Raw genomic sequence first — 15,008 nt, 5'->3', positions numbered from 1 at the left:
ACTTGTGAGGTATCTTGACCAATCATCCAGCCCATCGCAATGCTTCTATTATACTTGTCCAATATATCCTGTCAACTGTGAGTCCCCTGGGCCTGCTTCTTTATCTACCAACAACTCTCCATTATCCAAGCTAGTGGAGGGAAGCTTTAGCAACAGAAATATGAAATGATGGATTATGCACCTGGGATTTTCTCCATAGCATCTGAATCCTAGAAATGGAGGTCACCTAACCAGAGAGTTGAAGACTGGAAAAAACAGCCTTGCCTTGTGAACTCAGACTGCCCTCTTCAGTGCTCATCTTCCACTCAACTTGTCCCATCAAGCAACAAGGAGTTTATCAGAGAGGCAAACACAATATGAATAGCTGTGGCACCTTAAACTGTACTTAGGAAAGAATGCTGCTTTCACAATTGCTGTTTGGAGAGTGGTAGCCAATAGTTCTCCATCTCAACTGAGAAGAGGAGAAAGATGGTGAGTGCAGTAAGAGGCTTAAGTTGGACAAAAGAAGAAGACATCTACTCAATTTCCTAATAGGGTTGAAGTGGCTTGAAGTCTGAGTCCAGGATTCCAAGTATAGATCTACATGATACTCGGGCAGGATGCCATGCTCACTGCCCTGAGTGGCAGAAGCAAAAGGCCCATGATACTCTGCAAAGAGCTCTTCAATGAGCATCTTATGAGAAAAGATGGAGCCTAGTCAGCTTTGGCATTCCAAACTCTCTGAACATCCACACATCCATGATTTAATTTTCTCCAACTGTCTCCCCTTTAGTCAACTGCTCCTCCATAGATCTGGAGTGCTCCCAGTGGCTGTTTCTTCCCTAAGTGCTCTGGAGAGACCACCTGACAAGTGGATGTTTTGGTATTCATCTCTTGTCTGCTCCCAGTAGCTGTATATCCCTCCTCCCCCTGTCCTGGTAAGATAGTGGGCTTATGGTAAACATATTAATTAATTACTTGAGCTCTCTTGTGAGGAGCTAGGAGACACAGCCCCCGTCTCTGCCTCGTTATTGTGCTGGCGGAGAAATCGTGTGGCTGACGTTACGACTCATTTTCTCCATGACTGACGGTGGCGGCCCAGAGTGCCACACTGTGCATACGAATCAGGCAATGTTCCCCTGGCATCAAATGCCAGGTAATCCATCTTTTGCTTGGACTTCTGTAAATGGCAAAGCTAACTTTCCTCGCCTGCTGGCTGTATTTCCTGGGAAACTCCATTCTTCATTGGCCAAGGGCTGAGGGTTTGGGTTAACTAGAACTGCCCCTCCATTCAAACCTCTCTAGTTTACAGTGGGGCTCTGAGTCACCTGGGAGTCCACCCGGCCTCTGCCACCTGACTCTGTTGTACAACCAAAATGAGATACACAGCCTTTAACTCTAGGGTGAGACTAGCCCTGGGGAGCAACGAGGAAATTGCAAAATAACCCATGGCAGGAATGGATGCTTTGGAAAAGGAGCAGCAGTGAGCAGACCCTGGGGAGTAGTGGGAGGGAGCAGCAGTAGCCTGCCATCATGGGGATTTTTCTGATCTACTGCATGGAGGTTGCCATCCCTAATTCAAAAACAACCCAATTTGGATACATGGATGGGGGTGGTTCCACATTGCTGTTTCATCCTTGCTTAAGTCCTAGCCTTGGGTTCAGAGAAAAAGACATGATTCTCCCTAGGCTGATGTTTCTAATGACTCCCAGGAAGGGATGGGGATGGGGGAGAGAAAGGATCAGGCTTAGGTGGAGGGTGGATCCCAGTGGGAGCTGGCAATTCTCCCCGATTCCCTACTGCAGATTCTGCTGGGGACAGAGGAGCTGTGTGTTCTCCTCACGTCACAATGAAATATGGGTTATGAGGAAGCAGCTAGATTAAAAAACAATCTTGGTGTGATGACAGAAGGCGTCGTGTCTGTGCAAGAGAGAAACCTGTGGACTATGCTAGACCCATTGGATGGTTGTGACTGCTCTCTGGCGTCATAACTATCATGGGAAAAAATGGGACTTTCTCTTGAGGGTGCTGACATAGGGGGCACTTCCTCCTTGGCGGGAGAATACTTCCTTTTTTTATGGGATTTACTTCATGAGTGCCTTACCTTGTTGTACTTGGGAAGCACTGGGAGCAACTACCCCTGGGAAACTTAGTTGGGCTGGAGTGTGGGGAATGGGCAGCCTGCTCCGAGTAAAAGTGTTCTGGGTAGGATTGTTTTCATGTGCCACTCAGAGTCTTTTCACCCCCATTTACTCTCATTGAGTTTCAACTAGTTAGAGCAGCTACTCTTCCCTCCCCAACCCCTCTCCCTGGGCCTCCCACTAGCTGCTCTATTCCAACTACTGCCTATGGACAGAGGTGCAGCAGAAAGCCAAGACAAACACACACACGTCCCTGGACAGGATGGGAGCTGTAGGGGGTGGAAGAAAACTTTATTGATATTCAGTGACAAATGCTTCATCATAGTGTGTTTCCCTAATCATTGGGGGTGGGGCAGGGGAGGGTGTGTGCTGATGGAGGAGGTGGAGCATGAGGTGGGGAGGCGGGGCACAAAGGCAGAGAGGACAAATCCACAGGGTCCCATGGCAGTTGGTCAACACCTTAACTCTCTTCTCTCCCTTTCAAGAATCTGGCTTGAAGGCCAGTCAGATAAAAACTCAAGTGAGGTCTAAGCTTCATCTATAAGGCACATTGAAATGAGGGGAGAAGATGGGTCTGGCGAGCCAAGGGTCTGGCTCAGGTGTCACCTCAATGAGGAGCATGAGGTAAAGGCCCCAGAGGTCAGCGTGGCTTCATCTTTGAGGGGCTGCTGGTGTGCTTGTTCTACTGCCCCTAACGGGGTGTTCCCTAAGGAATGGGCTCATAGATGGCACCAATTAGCCTCTGGGGCTATTGCCATCTGTTGGGGCCAAGGAAATAACCCAGGAAAGAGGACGGAGGAAGAGAAGAGGCCCTGGAGATAGCTGCATGCGCGGCTCTGCAGTAATATCTGGGGAAGCGACAGATGGTGATGTATATATATCAAAAACTAGGGTGACAGGATTAGGTCAAGCTGGACAGGAAAGGATATTTGGGACATCAGTGGGGGATGAGACAAATGAAATCTGAAAAAGCAAGGCCACTTGCTCTATCCTTATCCTCTTAAAATCACTTTGAAAATGGGGGATATTTTAAACCTTTGGAGTGGGGACAAGGGGGAGGGGGTGAGGCAGGGGGTAGCAGGCTAAAGCTCTCGTGGCCTCTGGGTTGCTTAAGGCACTGGGATTCCAACACAGCAGGTTGGCTTAGGCGATGGTCTGGCGGCTGAAGAGGTCGAGAGTCACCGAGCTGAGGAACACAGGGATGCTGTCCTGCTGGAGCAGATGGAGGTCGATGAGCTCACGCACAGTGTGGGAGAACTCTGTCTCCAGAAGTTGCATCTTGGTTCTTGAGGGGTTAGAGGCCTGCAGAGAAATCAGAAAAGAGAGGAGGGAAAAGCAAGAAAAGAAAGGGGAGGGGAAGGGAGAGGGAAGGGTAGGTGAGGAGGGAAGGTTGGAAGAAAGATGAGATGGGAGAAGACAAAAGATGAAGAGGTAACGAGGGGAGGAGAAGGGAAAGCAGGGACAGAGTTTGGGTAAGTAGTAGAGAGGAGGAGGGAAAAGGGAGAAGAGGGAAAAGGGGGAGGAGGGAAGGAATGTAAAGGAGAGGTGAGATACAGGGAAGAGAGGAAGGAGAACAGGTGAAGAAACAGGAAGGAAAAGAGGCAAGGGAAAGGACAAGTGGAGAGAGGATGGAGAAAAGGAGAGGGGGGAAAAGGGCAGAAAAAGGGGGAGAGCAGGGGGGAGGGAGAGGATAAGGAAATATGAACAAATAAAGAGAGGGATTGGTGCACAGGGGAGAAGAGAGGGGAGATGAGAGATATGTTAGTATGCTGGTAATGTCTTTCTTTCCTCTCAGTCGTGATGGAACACTGCCTTTCCCTCACCATGGAGTCATCATTTGCGTAGATCACAGCCTAATCAAGGGAGCAGTAACCACTGCCAAGCAGGTGTGCAACGTGTAGTCTAACTGGACCATTATTATTAAACTTCTGCATTTCCCGGATCTCTAAACAATCCCCCCTTGTGTGAACCTTGCCTGTGTAATGAGTTGCCTGGTGGCAGGAAGGGCGTCTAAACTGCCTCAAGAAGAGAAAATGCAGTTTCCAGGGGCTAAAACATTAACAGGTGCCAACCCAGGCAAGAAACACAAATCTGGGCGGCTCTGGGGAGGCTGCTTTCCTGGGAAGCTGGGCTCAGCCAAAGGAAATGAAATTCATTTCAATTCATAGACTGTTGGCACTGGAAGGGACCTTGGGGGATCACCTTGCCCATCCTCTTCACTTGTCAGAGGAGGAAGCTGGGGTCTGGAATGGGAAAGCATCTTGCCCAAGGTCACACGACTGTGGTTGGCGGCTGAGCCAGGATCAGACTTCAGGATTCCTGACTCCTAGGCCTCTCCACTTTCCACTACCCACACTCAATACACACTTGTTCATTGATAAAACCTAGGGTTGTTAGTAACTCTGCGGATCTGAATGAAGACAGCTACAATCCAGGATGCCCATGAATGTTCTAGGAAACCTAAATGCAGACATGAGTGGGAAGAGGATTAGCTCCACATCTCTCCCATCGCCAGATGTATGTCCTAACACCCAAAAAAGCAAACGTTCTTTTCTCTGTCATAGGAATGAGTCCCAGTAAAACTTCCAAGCCCCTTTCCATCCCCTTCCTCTCTCCCAGGGCCTCCTCCCTAGATAAAGTCCAAATTCCTCAGTCTGACATTCCAGGACCTCCACTATCTGACCCACATCTACCTTTCTAGACTTCTTTCACTTCTTCCCTTCATATACTATTGTATATGCCCTTCTATTCCTTGCCTGCTTAATGCATTCTAGCTGTTGTTTGATCCAGCTTTGACAGTAAACTCTTTGAGGGCAGGCACCATACTCAAATAGATCTTACATTTCATCAATTTGGATGTTCCCTCCAACGATGCTGATTGCGACCCATTTATGCTTGCTCAGAATGCCTACCTCTTGTTCATATCCTCTCCTGAGTTCCTCACAGGTGGTTCAGCCAACCTAACTTGTTGGAAGCCTTTCTCATGTTCTGACAACATGAGGATGCTGGCAGAGCACTCAAGCTGCCCACCATGGCACACAAGTCCATTTTCTTTTTTCATCATACATTTCCCTTATGACATCTTTAGCTCTTACTCTTTGAAGTTCCTGATTTGTTACATTGCAGCTTGCTCATTTCCACCAAATGCTCTCTGCATGACATTCATTTTTTAATTCTTTCAAAACATCTATGTTCCATATCTCACAGTCATACAACACTACTAGTAAAACATTTTAAGTGTCTTTTCTGAGAAAAGTTTGGGGTCATTAAAGGAACTGGGCAATTACACAATCTAGTTCATTCTCCTCGTAGATTCTGGGTCCAGCTCATTGACTATTTGTATTGTCTATTCCATATGATCAAGTTTTACACACACAGACACACAGATTACAATTACACGGACATACAGGCTGTCAATCCAACTTCATGTCACAATCTGGGCTACAGACATTTTCATCCACTTGGTCTTTCTGTGTAGATGGTTAGGACAAATTCTTTTGAGTGGTTACAGATTTGTTCTAGGAGACTCTGAAATGTCCCAAAACTTGACGCAACTAGAATAATGCCATCTGCAAAGATGAGTATCTAGGGGATCTGATCTCCCATAGAGAATCCCTCTTTAACTCAGACTCTATGTTGGATTTTTTTCCATCACAGTGGTGAATATATTTAGGAAACATGTCTCCCCGACTTATGCCTCTTATGATCTTTGTGATCAGGGAGAGCACCATTGAACAAGGTTACCTTTGTTATATTTTTTTCAAGGAATACTGAATGGTGTTCATGTATGGAAGTGAGACACTTTGGTTGGAAGAGGACCTTTAAGACAACATTTTGTTCTACCTGATCAAATACTTTTTCAGCAATCAGCAACCAATAAGCACAGTAAAATCTTGTATTCCTAAGCCTTTTAATCAATTTGCAAAATGGTACATTGCTTGCAAAAGTCTTTTTTTCACTAATTCCCTCATTGAGGATGCCTTAGTGTGGATGTAGATGGTGCTCATGAAATTTCTGTATAGCTATGAAAGGAGGTGTATCTATGACAGTGCCTACTGTTATTCTTTTGGTAGCCTTTTTTGTAGTATTAACAGCTGTACTTTTCCCCATACCTTTAATGCATTTCTCTCCTTCAGAAGCCTTGTGAACTGTTCCCTCAATGTCCTTACAATTGTGTCACCTCCAGCATAAATCTCCTTTATGTCACGATCTAATTCAGATGTTTTCCCCATTTTTATTTTCTTTAGTCCTGTTTTTACCACCTTTATAAATACATTTGTGATTCATTTCTTTTTTTTTTTTTGGAGGGAGGGGGCTAGGTAATGGGGTTAAGTGACTTGCCCAAGGTCACACAGCTAGTAAGTGTTAAGTGTCTGAAGTCAGATCTGAACTCAGGTCCTCCTGACTCCAGGGCCAGTGCTCTATCCGCAATGTCACCTAGCTGCCCCTATAAATACATTTGTGATTGTGATTTCAGAGTCCAAGTATGGTAGCTCTACTATCTTTGATGGTGGAAACTGTTATAAAAATATTTGCAGATCTTTTCTACTTTTTTCTTGTTTGTGGACCTCCTTCCATTTTCATCCTTAAATGCCCTAGAGATGACTACCTAGTTGTATATCTTGCTAAACTTCCCTTAAATTAGCTTTACCTTCTACTTCTCTGTGTTTTATGAGGCAATATGGCTCATAATCTTCCATTATCTCTCTTCATAAAATTTTACAAATAATTTAATATTCTAAACTGCCGTTGCTTTTGGTGACCCTCTCTCTGGTTGTCAAGGACGCCAAGTGTTTGTTGATAGTGGCTTTTTGGGCTCTTTTGGTCACCTTGTTAAAACAGTTATACTTACACTGATTAAACTTTTGTACAAAATTATTTTAATTGGTTTTAGTGTCATTTTGCTGTCCTCTGCCCACTTTTCATTATTAATAAATTGTTTAAATAGGTCAGGATTGAGTTGTTTCACTTGCAAGTCCTATCTTTTCTCTTTATTATTATTTTTCTTCTATCTTTACACTTGTTTTACTCTATGGGCAAGGAAGATTCCTTTGTTCTTAATATAGAGTCTAGTCGTCTTCTGACTGAACTCTGACAGAAAGTTCCTTGAGAGGAATCATAGGATCATAGATTTAGAATTGCAGTGGATCCTGCTGATCACCAAGGAAATAAATTTAACCTGCTTCAATTCATTAAAAATTAAAGTACCCGCTAGGTGGACCACACTGTTGAGTACCGGGGAAATAAAGATAGAAAAAAAATGCCAGTTTGCACCCTCCAGGAATCTGCAGTCTAGTAGCTAGGTAGAGCATGAAAGCCTAGTAAGAGAGGTTCAAACAAAATGCTATGTAAGGACACTGGAGAAGGAAGTTTTGAGGGAGGAGATCAAGTAAGGCTTCTTGGGAGAAATGGTATTTGAGCCAGTCATTAGAGGTTGGGTAAGAATTGGGTAGACTGAACTGAGAAGCTTATTCCTAAACATCTATTTTTAGTGATCAGGAAACAGGCATTCAGAGGTGATGAGTACTTGTCCATGGTCACGAGGGTAGTATGTAGCAGAGGCAGACTTTGAACCCAGGTCCTGTGCTCTTGTCTATATTTCATTCTTTTTCCCTTTATTGTAATATGATACAATGTAATAAATCTCTGGGACCATAGGCATAATCTCTCTAGGCCTCAGTTCCCTCAAGGATGAAATGAAGGGGCTCAACCTGGTCCTCTCTGGTCTCATCTTGATCTAACTTTACGATTCAGAGGTCCAGCACCAGCACCTTACCCCTATAAGAATTCAGAGTTGGAAGGGACCTGAGAGGTCATCACAGATGAGGAAGCTGAGGCGCAGAGAGGGGATGGGACATTTCCAAAGGACAGCAAGAGCACCCAGATGTCCTGGCTTCATGTCTAGTGATCTTTCTACTACGCTGCGGAGTGGGCACTTACTAAATGCTGGCTCTCTTTGACTCTGCTTTGCCCACTGGTTTCCAAAGATGCCGTGACTCTGAGTCAGCTCTGGGGTGAGAAGCATGGTAAAGATACGGTAGGGGAACAGGGAACATGGAAGACGTTAGCAATGGTGATGATCACGTTTCCATAGCACTCTGCTCATAACCACCTTGTGAAACTGGTAGTGCATCAGTATCATAGCTCCATTTTACAGAGAGACCAAAGAAATGAAATGACTTGTTCAAGTATTCAAGTCAGAATTTATCGGGAAATTAAGCTAAGAAGATCTTAGGTGCGGCACTAGAATTCCTGCCTACGTATATTATATTAGCATGTATAAATGGAAGACCAGGCAATTGACTCAGCCTGCCAACTTTGTGTTTTCCGTCTCTGGAAACATCTTGTGGATGTGGATAAGGACAGGGTGAGGAGCAGGGTACCTGAAATCCCCAGGACTTCAGGGTGTTGGGGGAGGGGTAACTGCAGTTCTCCAGCCCGGCCACAAGGTGGCACAGTGACCTTGTACAGAAGTCACTCCCTGGAGGGCCAATAATAAATGGAATTTGGCCTGAAAGTCTGGAGACTTTTGGGGAGTCCAGGAGACTCCTAGTGGAATGTGGAATGATAACGAATTCTCAGATTAGGAACAGCATAACTCACTAAAAATAGATGTTTAGGAATAAGCTTCTCAGTTCAGTCTACCCAATTCTTACCCAACCTCTAATGACTGGCTCAAATACCATTTCTCCCAAGAAGCCTTACTTGATCTCCTCCCTCAAAACTTCCTTCTCCAGTGTCCTTACATAGCATTTTGTTTGAACCTCTCTTACTAGGCTTTCATGCTCTACCTAGCTACTAGACTGCAGATTCCTGGAGGGTGCAAACTGGCATTTTTTTTCTATCTTTATTTCCCCGGTACTCAACAGTGTGGTCCACCTAGCGGGTACTTTAATTTTTAATGAATTGAAGCAGGTTAAATTTATTTCCTTGTCTTAGCTTCATTCCTAGATTGTGAGCTCTTTGAGGGAAGGAAATTGATTTCATTCATATTATTGGCTCTCCTTCCCCTCTCCTCAGCATTTATTACATTGCCTTATATGTAACACACATTTAATAAATATTGAATGATTAAATATTTATTAAGCACTTACTGTGTTCAAAGTACTGTGCTAAGATAGTGAGACAAACAGAAAAGTCGTGTCCCTGCTCTCAAGAAGCTCATTTTCTAATGGGGGAGAGAACACAAGGTTTAGGTTGCAAGTCATGTGGAAGGGTCCCCTCAGGGTAAAGCAGCATTGTTGAATGTATGTGTGTATGCAGGTATGTCTGTATATTCATGCAACAGATATCAAGAGAGAGAGCATAGTAGGAGCTGTAGACAATCACAGAGCTTCCCATTACTGTAAAGAGTATCTGATCTGGGTCCCAACACTGTTCCAGTTGGATTGCCTGAGGAGCCATTTTACCTCTCCCTAGGTCAAACTCCAAGCAACAGATGAAGTGTTAGGCCTGGAGTCAGGAAGATTTGAGTTCAAATCTGGTCTCAGATGCTTCCTAGCTGGGTGACCCTGGGCAAGTCATCTAACTCTGTTTGCCTCAGTTTCCTTATCTATAAAATGTACTGGAGAAGGAAATGGCAAACTGCCCTAGTATCTTTGCCAAGAAAACCCCAAATAGGGTTATGGACATGACACAACAACAATGCCAAACACAGAGAAGCCAAGGAATTAAATCGAGAGATTCCCCTAATCTTCTGACCTTTCCTCTCCTCACCTCAAAGTCTCCACCAGATTTATACATTACTCACTTTCCCCAAATGTCTCTAGGCCAGCTTTCTCATATTTGCACATGAAGGTAGGATGAGAAGAAAAGGTCTCCTACCAGCAATTGCTTCCTTCTATTTAATTGTCCTAATCTGCCTCTGACCTCGGACCCAAACCTTAGGTTGCTTTCCAGTCTTTTCCTACTTCTCTTCAGTAATAAGCAGTTAGTGTTTGCAGAACTGAACTCGAATTGAATTGAATTTTTCTACTTCTCCCCTCACTGTCTTTTGATAAAAGTATTCCTTCTGCCTTCCACTTTCTTAGGGTATTAGACATGACATAAGTGGAGCTATTACAAATTAAGCTGCCTATATACAGAAGTACATCTACTCGTAAACAGAACCCTGGGGAGTGGAGGGAATATGCAGTGGTTGCAAAGTTGGCTAGTGATATGCTAAAATATTATGTGCCAGCTGCCTGCTGGACATCCTTACCTGGATGACCTGTCAGCACCTCTACATGAGGACATCTGAAACCAAACTCATCATTTCCCCTCCAAAACACATCCCTCCCAGGCTCTCTATTTTTACTGATGACACCACTCTTTCCACTCATAACCATGGGCCATGACCTTGGAATGAATTGCCTTTGCTTCCTCCCCCTCATTTAATCACATGCCAAGTTCTGCCTTACATCTCCACCCTTCTTTGCACCCTATTGTCATCATCCTTGTTCACGCCTTCATCTCTTCTCATGCAGGCTTATTGCCTTTGTCTCCTAACTGATATTCTAGCCTCTGATCCATCTCCTCTCTGATCATCATATAATTTTTCCCAAAGTTTAAATGTTTTTATTTTCTTCCCAATTCATTTTTTATTGTTAACATTCATTTAAAAAATTTTTGAGTTCCAAATTTCTCCCTCCTTCCTGTCTCTCCCCCCTCCCCAATTCTCCATCATATCCTTCTTCAATTCAAATATTCTCAGTGGCTCCTCTCTGACTACCAAATAAAGTATCAGCTCCTGATCTGGTATCATCTAAGGTCCTCCACAATCTAGTTTCAAATTACATTGTCTAACTTTATCTTGTACGTCTCTATTTTATATACTCTATATTCCATTCAAACTGAACTACTCTTGCCCTATCCTCTCCCGTCTCCATAACTTTGGCCATGCTTTCCTTTCATATATAGAATGGACTCCCTCTATCTCTATCTTTCGAAGGTCTTTTCTAACTTTAAGGCTCAACTCAGATGTCACCTCCTCCAAGAAGCCTTCCCTGATGCCTTTCCCTCACCTCACTTCCCCCCCCCCAGGTGACAGTGATTGTTCTCTCTCCCTTCTTCAACTTTTCATAGCTCTTTACTTGGGTGTCTCTCATTCTGTCCTATAAATGGTTATTTAAATATATGTCTTCTTCCCTATTAAATTGTAAGCTCCATAGACAAGGTCTATGTCATGTATATCTTTGTATTCTCAGTAACTGGCATTCTGACTTGTATATAATAGGCACTTAATAAATGTTTGCTGATTATAATAATAATTAACACTTATATATTGCTTTAAGGTTTACAAAGTACTCTGCATTATTAACTCATTTCATCCTCACAATGACTCTGTGAAGTAGGTGCTATTACCCCCATTTTACAGATGAGGAAACTGAGGGTAAGAAAAGTCAAATGACTTGTCCAGCAAATATATAAATGTGAATGAATATATACCTGAAGAATCAGGGAAGACTTCCTAGAGGTGAGATTTTAAGAAAGATTTTGAAGGTTAGGAGACAAATAGGTTGACAGATGGGGGTAGGGAGGGCGTTCTAAGTATGTGACAGCAGATTAGAAACCTGTGTTCTAGTCCCGGCGTCGCCTGATAAATGCCATGGCACAGATGACAGAGTGCTGGATTTAAGGTCTGGAAGACCTGGGTCCAAGTCTTACCTCTGACACTTAATAGTCACTTAGTTAGCCTCTCTGAAGTTCCATCTCCACATCTATAAAATGAAAGGGTTGGATTCGTCGGCCTTGGCCTCGAAGGTCCCTTCCACCTTTAAGGCCATAATCCTACAGTCACCTTGGATAAGTTAATTCACCTCCCTGGATCCCAGCCTTCTCTGTAAAGTGAGTGGGTGGGAAAAAATAATCACCGAGGCCCCTCCTGGTGCTAACACCAGAATAAATTGGTACAAGATGGTTGCAGAAAGGTCCTAAAAGGGATAAGCGGATGAGGGGAAAACAAAAAGGAGTGGCTGGCTAGGCTAGGGGTAGGGGTGAGTTTGCTAGGGGTTAGACAAGCTCAGAGACTTCAAGGGACTGGCATGTTTTTGTAAATGTTAACTTCTAATCACAAAAAGTATAACACCATCGAACATGGACTCGTCACATGGAGAGGGGCTAGGAAGAGTTTACAGGATCTCATATTCTAAGGCCAGACCGCAGAATCATAGAATGTAAGCCCTGGGAGGGACCTTAGAAATCACAGAGTTCAATCCCTCCCATTTGACAGATGAGGAAACTGAGACCCAGTGAGGGGAAGTGACTTGCAAAAGATCACATAGCTAGTTTATAGTAGGACTAGGACCAGGATACAAGTGTCCTGACGGCTTGCCCAGTGCTCTTGCTGTAACATCACCGCTACGTTTCAAAGCCTACTAGGAGGATGAACGGGTGGGGTAAGGCTGATAGTGGGAGCCCCGCTCTTTGAGACTGTAAAGAGCAGCACCTCAGGGGGTCCTGGCTACCCAGTCTCCCTTTCACAGCATCTCCCATGTACCTGTATTAGAGGGGGCATAGAATTAAGTGATATTTGGGACAGGAGCAGAGGAGAGAGCAGGAACAGAGGGATGAGTTTTTTGAAAGAGGTGGGAATAAGCAAAGGTTTTTGTTATGAGACAGCACCCACCCCTTTAAATTAGCAAATTCAGCAATTTCTTTGGACCTCCCCAAATATCCCAATATAGAGTTCTACACACAGTGTGTGTGTGCAAGACAGTAGAAACTATATTGGGCCTTCCCCATGGACCGTCCCAGTGTCCTTTTCCTGACTGACTCCCAGGCATGCCCTAGAGGAACAGAACACATGGTAACCCTTTGGCCTGTCACCTGCAATGTGCCAGAGTCTGTTTGGGAAATTCTTTTTATTTGTAACCTGTACCAGACTGCAGACTGACTCAACAACTAAACGGTGCCCTGAGGGCACAGTCCTTTCATCCCCATGGCTCTCTGCAAAACACAGAGGGTGCAGAGAGAGGCAGTTCCCACCCCATGCTAGGCCTGAAGTGGTCTAGTTAAGCTGGTGGTCAGATCAGATACAGTTCCCTGACTCTTTATGTATGAGCAGGGGATGCTGGGGGTGGGGGGAGGAGGGAAAGAGACAAGAGGGGTACTCGGGGTAGCACAAAATCCCTGACTGACCCTCTTTGGAGAAAAGAAATGTGGGTAGACAATTGCATCTCTTCCAAGGGGCTGGGCTGGGCTGGGCTTAGCCATCCCTAAGAGGAAAGACAACATTCTAAGTCTTCCTTTTGACCCTGGAAATTGGTAAATTATTCAAGGCTTTCTTTCTCTTATATCTATGTTTTGGAAGGCAGAGACCTGCATTCCAGATAAAGCTGTGTGTCAGCACTCAGCCCTTTTAAGAGAGGCAGGTAACGTGGAATTGGTCTACCCTTTCTATTTGTTCCACCCTATTTATCTATCTGTGCAGAAGAGGCAGGTCTGAGTGGGATCTGAAGTTAATCGTGGCAAGTGAATGCTGGGGAGAACTGTGTGCAGTTCAGTCACTGAGCTGTTGGTTTTTTCTCCACAGAAGGATAAAGTTTCTATCCTTTCTGAGTCCTAATTTGCTGATGCTGACAGCAGCCAAGTGCTTTAGTTAGTCTCAGAGAGTTGGGGATGGGGGCGGGGGAAACCGAGCAGCAGTGGGATAGGGAGGGGTTTGAAAATGAGGGAACAGGGAAATATTTAGTAGAAAAATGACAGTTGTGGCCATCCTATTTACTTTTTGGAATGCAGTGGCTGAAGCTAGAGCAAACAAACAAAAAATCTCGTGAGCTCCTAGTGTTCCTTTTCCCAAACCAGCTGGGCTTCCTAGCCCGATTTGCTCATGGCCATTTAGAAGGGAACTTGCAAAAGATTCCTTGAAAGTTGGGAGAACATCAGAGGGACTGCAAGGGCAAGAAGACAAGATCTGTGAGAAGAGAAGCCTAAAGAGGAAACAATTCATATTCTTGAGTCAGTCCATAAAGCATTAACCAAGCAGAGGCCCAATTTTAGCAGACTCTACATTATGCCGGAAGGGAAGAAAATGGACTTAAAGGGAAGGAGGAAGGACTTAGGTGAGACATGACAGAAAACTTTCTGACTTTGAAATTTCAGTTGACATGACTTCAGTGGGGCTGGTGCCAGAGGGAATGGGTCTCCTTGCGGGGTCTATAAAAATAACAGGGTCTTTCAGGATCAGATTTTGCAGATGGTCTTATTTGTCATTAAGATTTGGATCTAGAAGAGTCCTTAGAACAAATCTAGTTCAACCCCCTCATTTTTCAGATCCTGAGACATACCGTTCTTCATTTCCAAGAATGCTAAGTTATTGTAAAGCCTACTTCCCTCCTGGAGGATGTGTGAGCAGAGCAGACAGCAGAACACTAGAAATGAGTGAACGGCCTGGAGACATGGGGCCTCCTGAGGAATGCTCTGCTCAGGGTTGGCTCAGCCAGCTAGCACGACACAGCTCTTCGACATAAGCCTTTATTTTTTTTTCCCTTTTCTTTTTCTGCTTCGTTGTTACGGAGAACCAGTCAAATGGAACCTCTCTAGCTGAAATGTTCTTCGAGCAAACCATGGGAGCCAATGTTTCCATGCAAAGAGTTAACCCTGTTTTAGGATGGATCAGTACTTCGGCAGTGGTGGCTTCTCCCCAAGGAGGCAGAAAAGCTGGAATAGTTGGGCAAAACCGTTGAGCTGTGCTTCAGTGGCATCCCTAAGCCTAACTGCCAGCCCAGGTTTGAAATGGGCACCTCTGTCAGGTTCTGTCGCCCAGGCCTGATGGCTAGGATTCCTCCGTGTTTGCTTCTTCTCCCAAGATGGGTCTCACCCCTGCATCTGCTCCGAGGCAGAGCTGAGAAACACATGGATTCATATGCAAGGCCACGGCACTCATGGAGTCTTAAGAGTTTTCCTTCC

At 44.7% G+C, this 15,008-nt stretch overlaps 1 protein-coding gene across 2 annotated transcripts in view; it reads right to left on the bottom strand.

Moving 5' to 3' along the window:
• Positions 1-2,889: 2,889 nt before the first annotated feature.
• Positions 2,890-15,008, bottom strand: part of MAD1L1 (mitotic arrest deficient 1 like 1) — an 844,071-nt gene continuing 831,952 nt past the window's right edge. For both annotated transcript variants that reach the window (XM_027875000.1, XM_027874999.1), the window contains one exon: positions 2,890-3,422. In XM_027875000.1, the coding sequence (XP_027730801.1) occupies positions 3,264-3,422 (159 nt within the window). In that variant the 3' untranslated portion in view covers positions 2,890-3,263. The remainder of the gene's footprint in view (positions 3,423-15,008) is intronic.

Source organism: Vombatus ursinus, unplaced genomic scaffold, assembly GCF_900497805.2.
Source record: "Vombatus ursinus unplaced genomic scaffold, bare-nosed wombat genome assembly UNPS02014807.1, whole genome shotgun sequence".
Taxonomy (NCBI): Eukaryota; Metazoa; Chordata; class Mammalia; order Diprotodontia; family Vombatidae; genus Vombatus; species Vombatus ursinus.
Note: the sequence above shows the minus strand (reverse complement) of the source record. Positions and strands in the feature narration are given on the sequence as shown.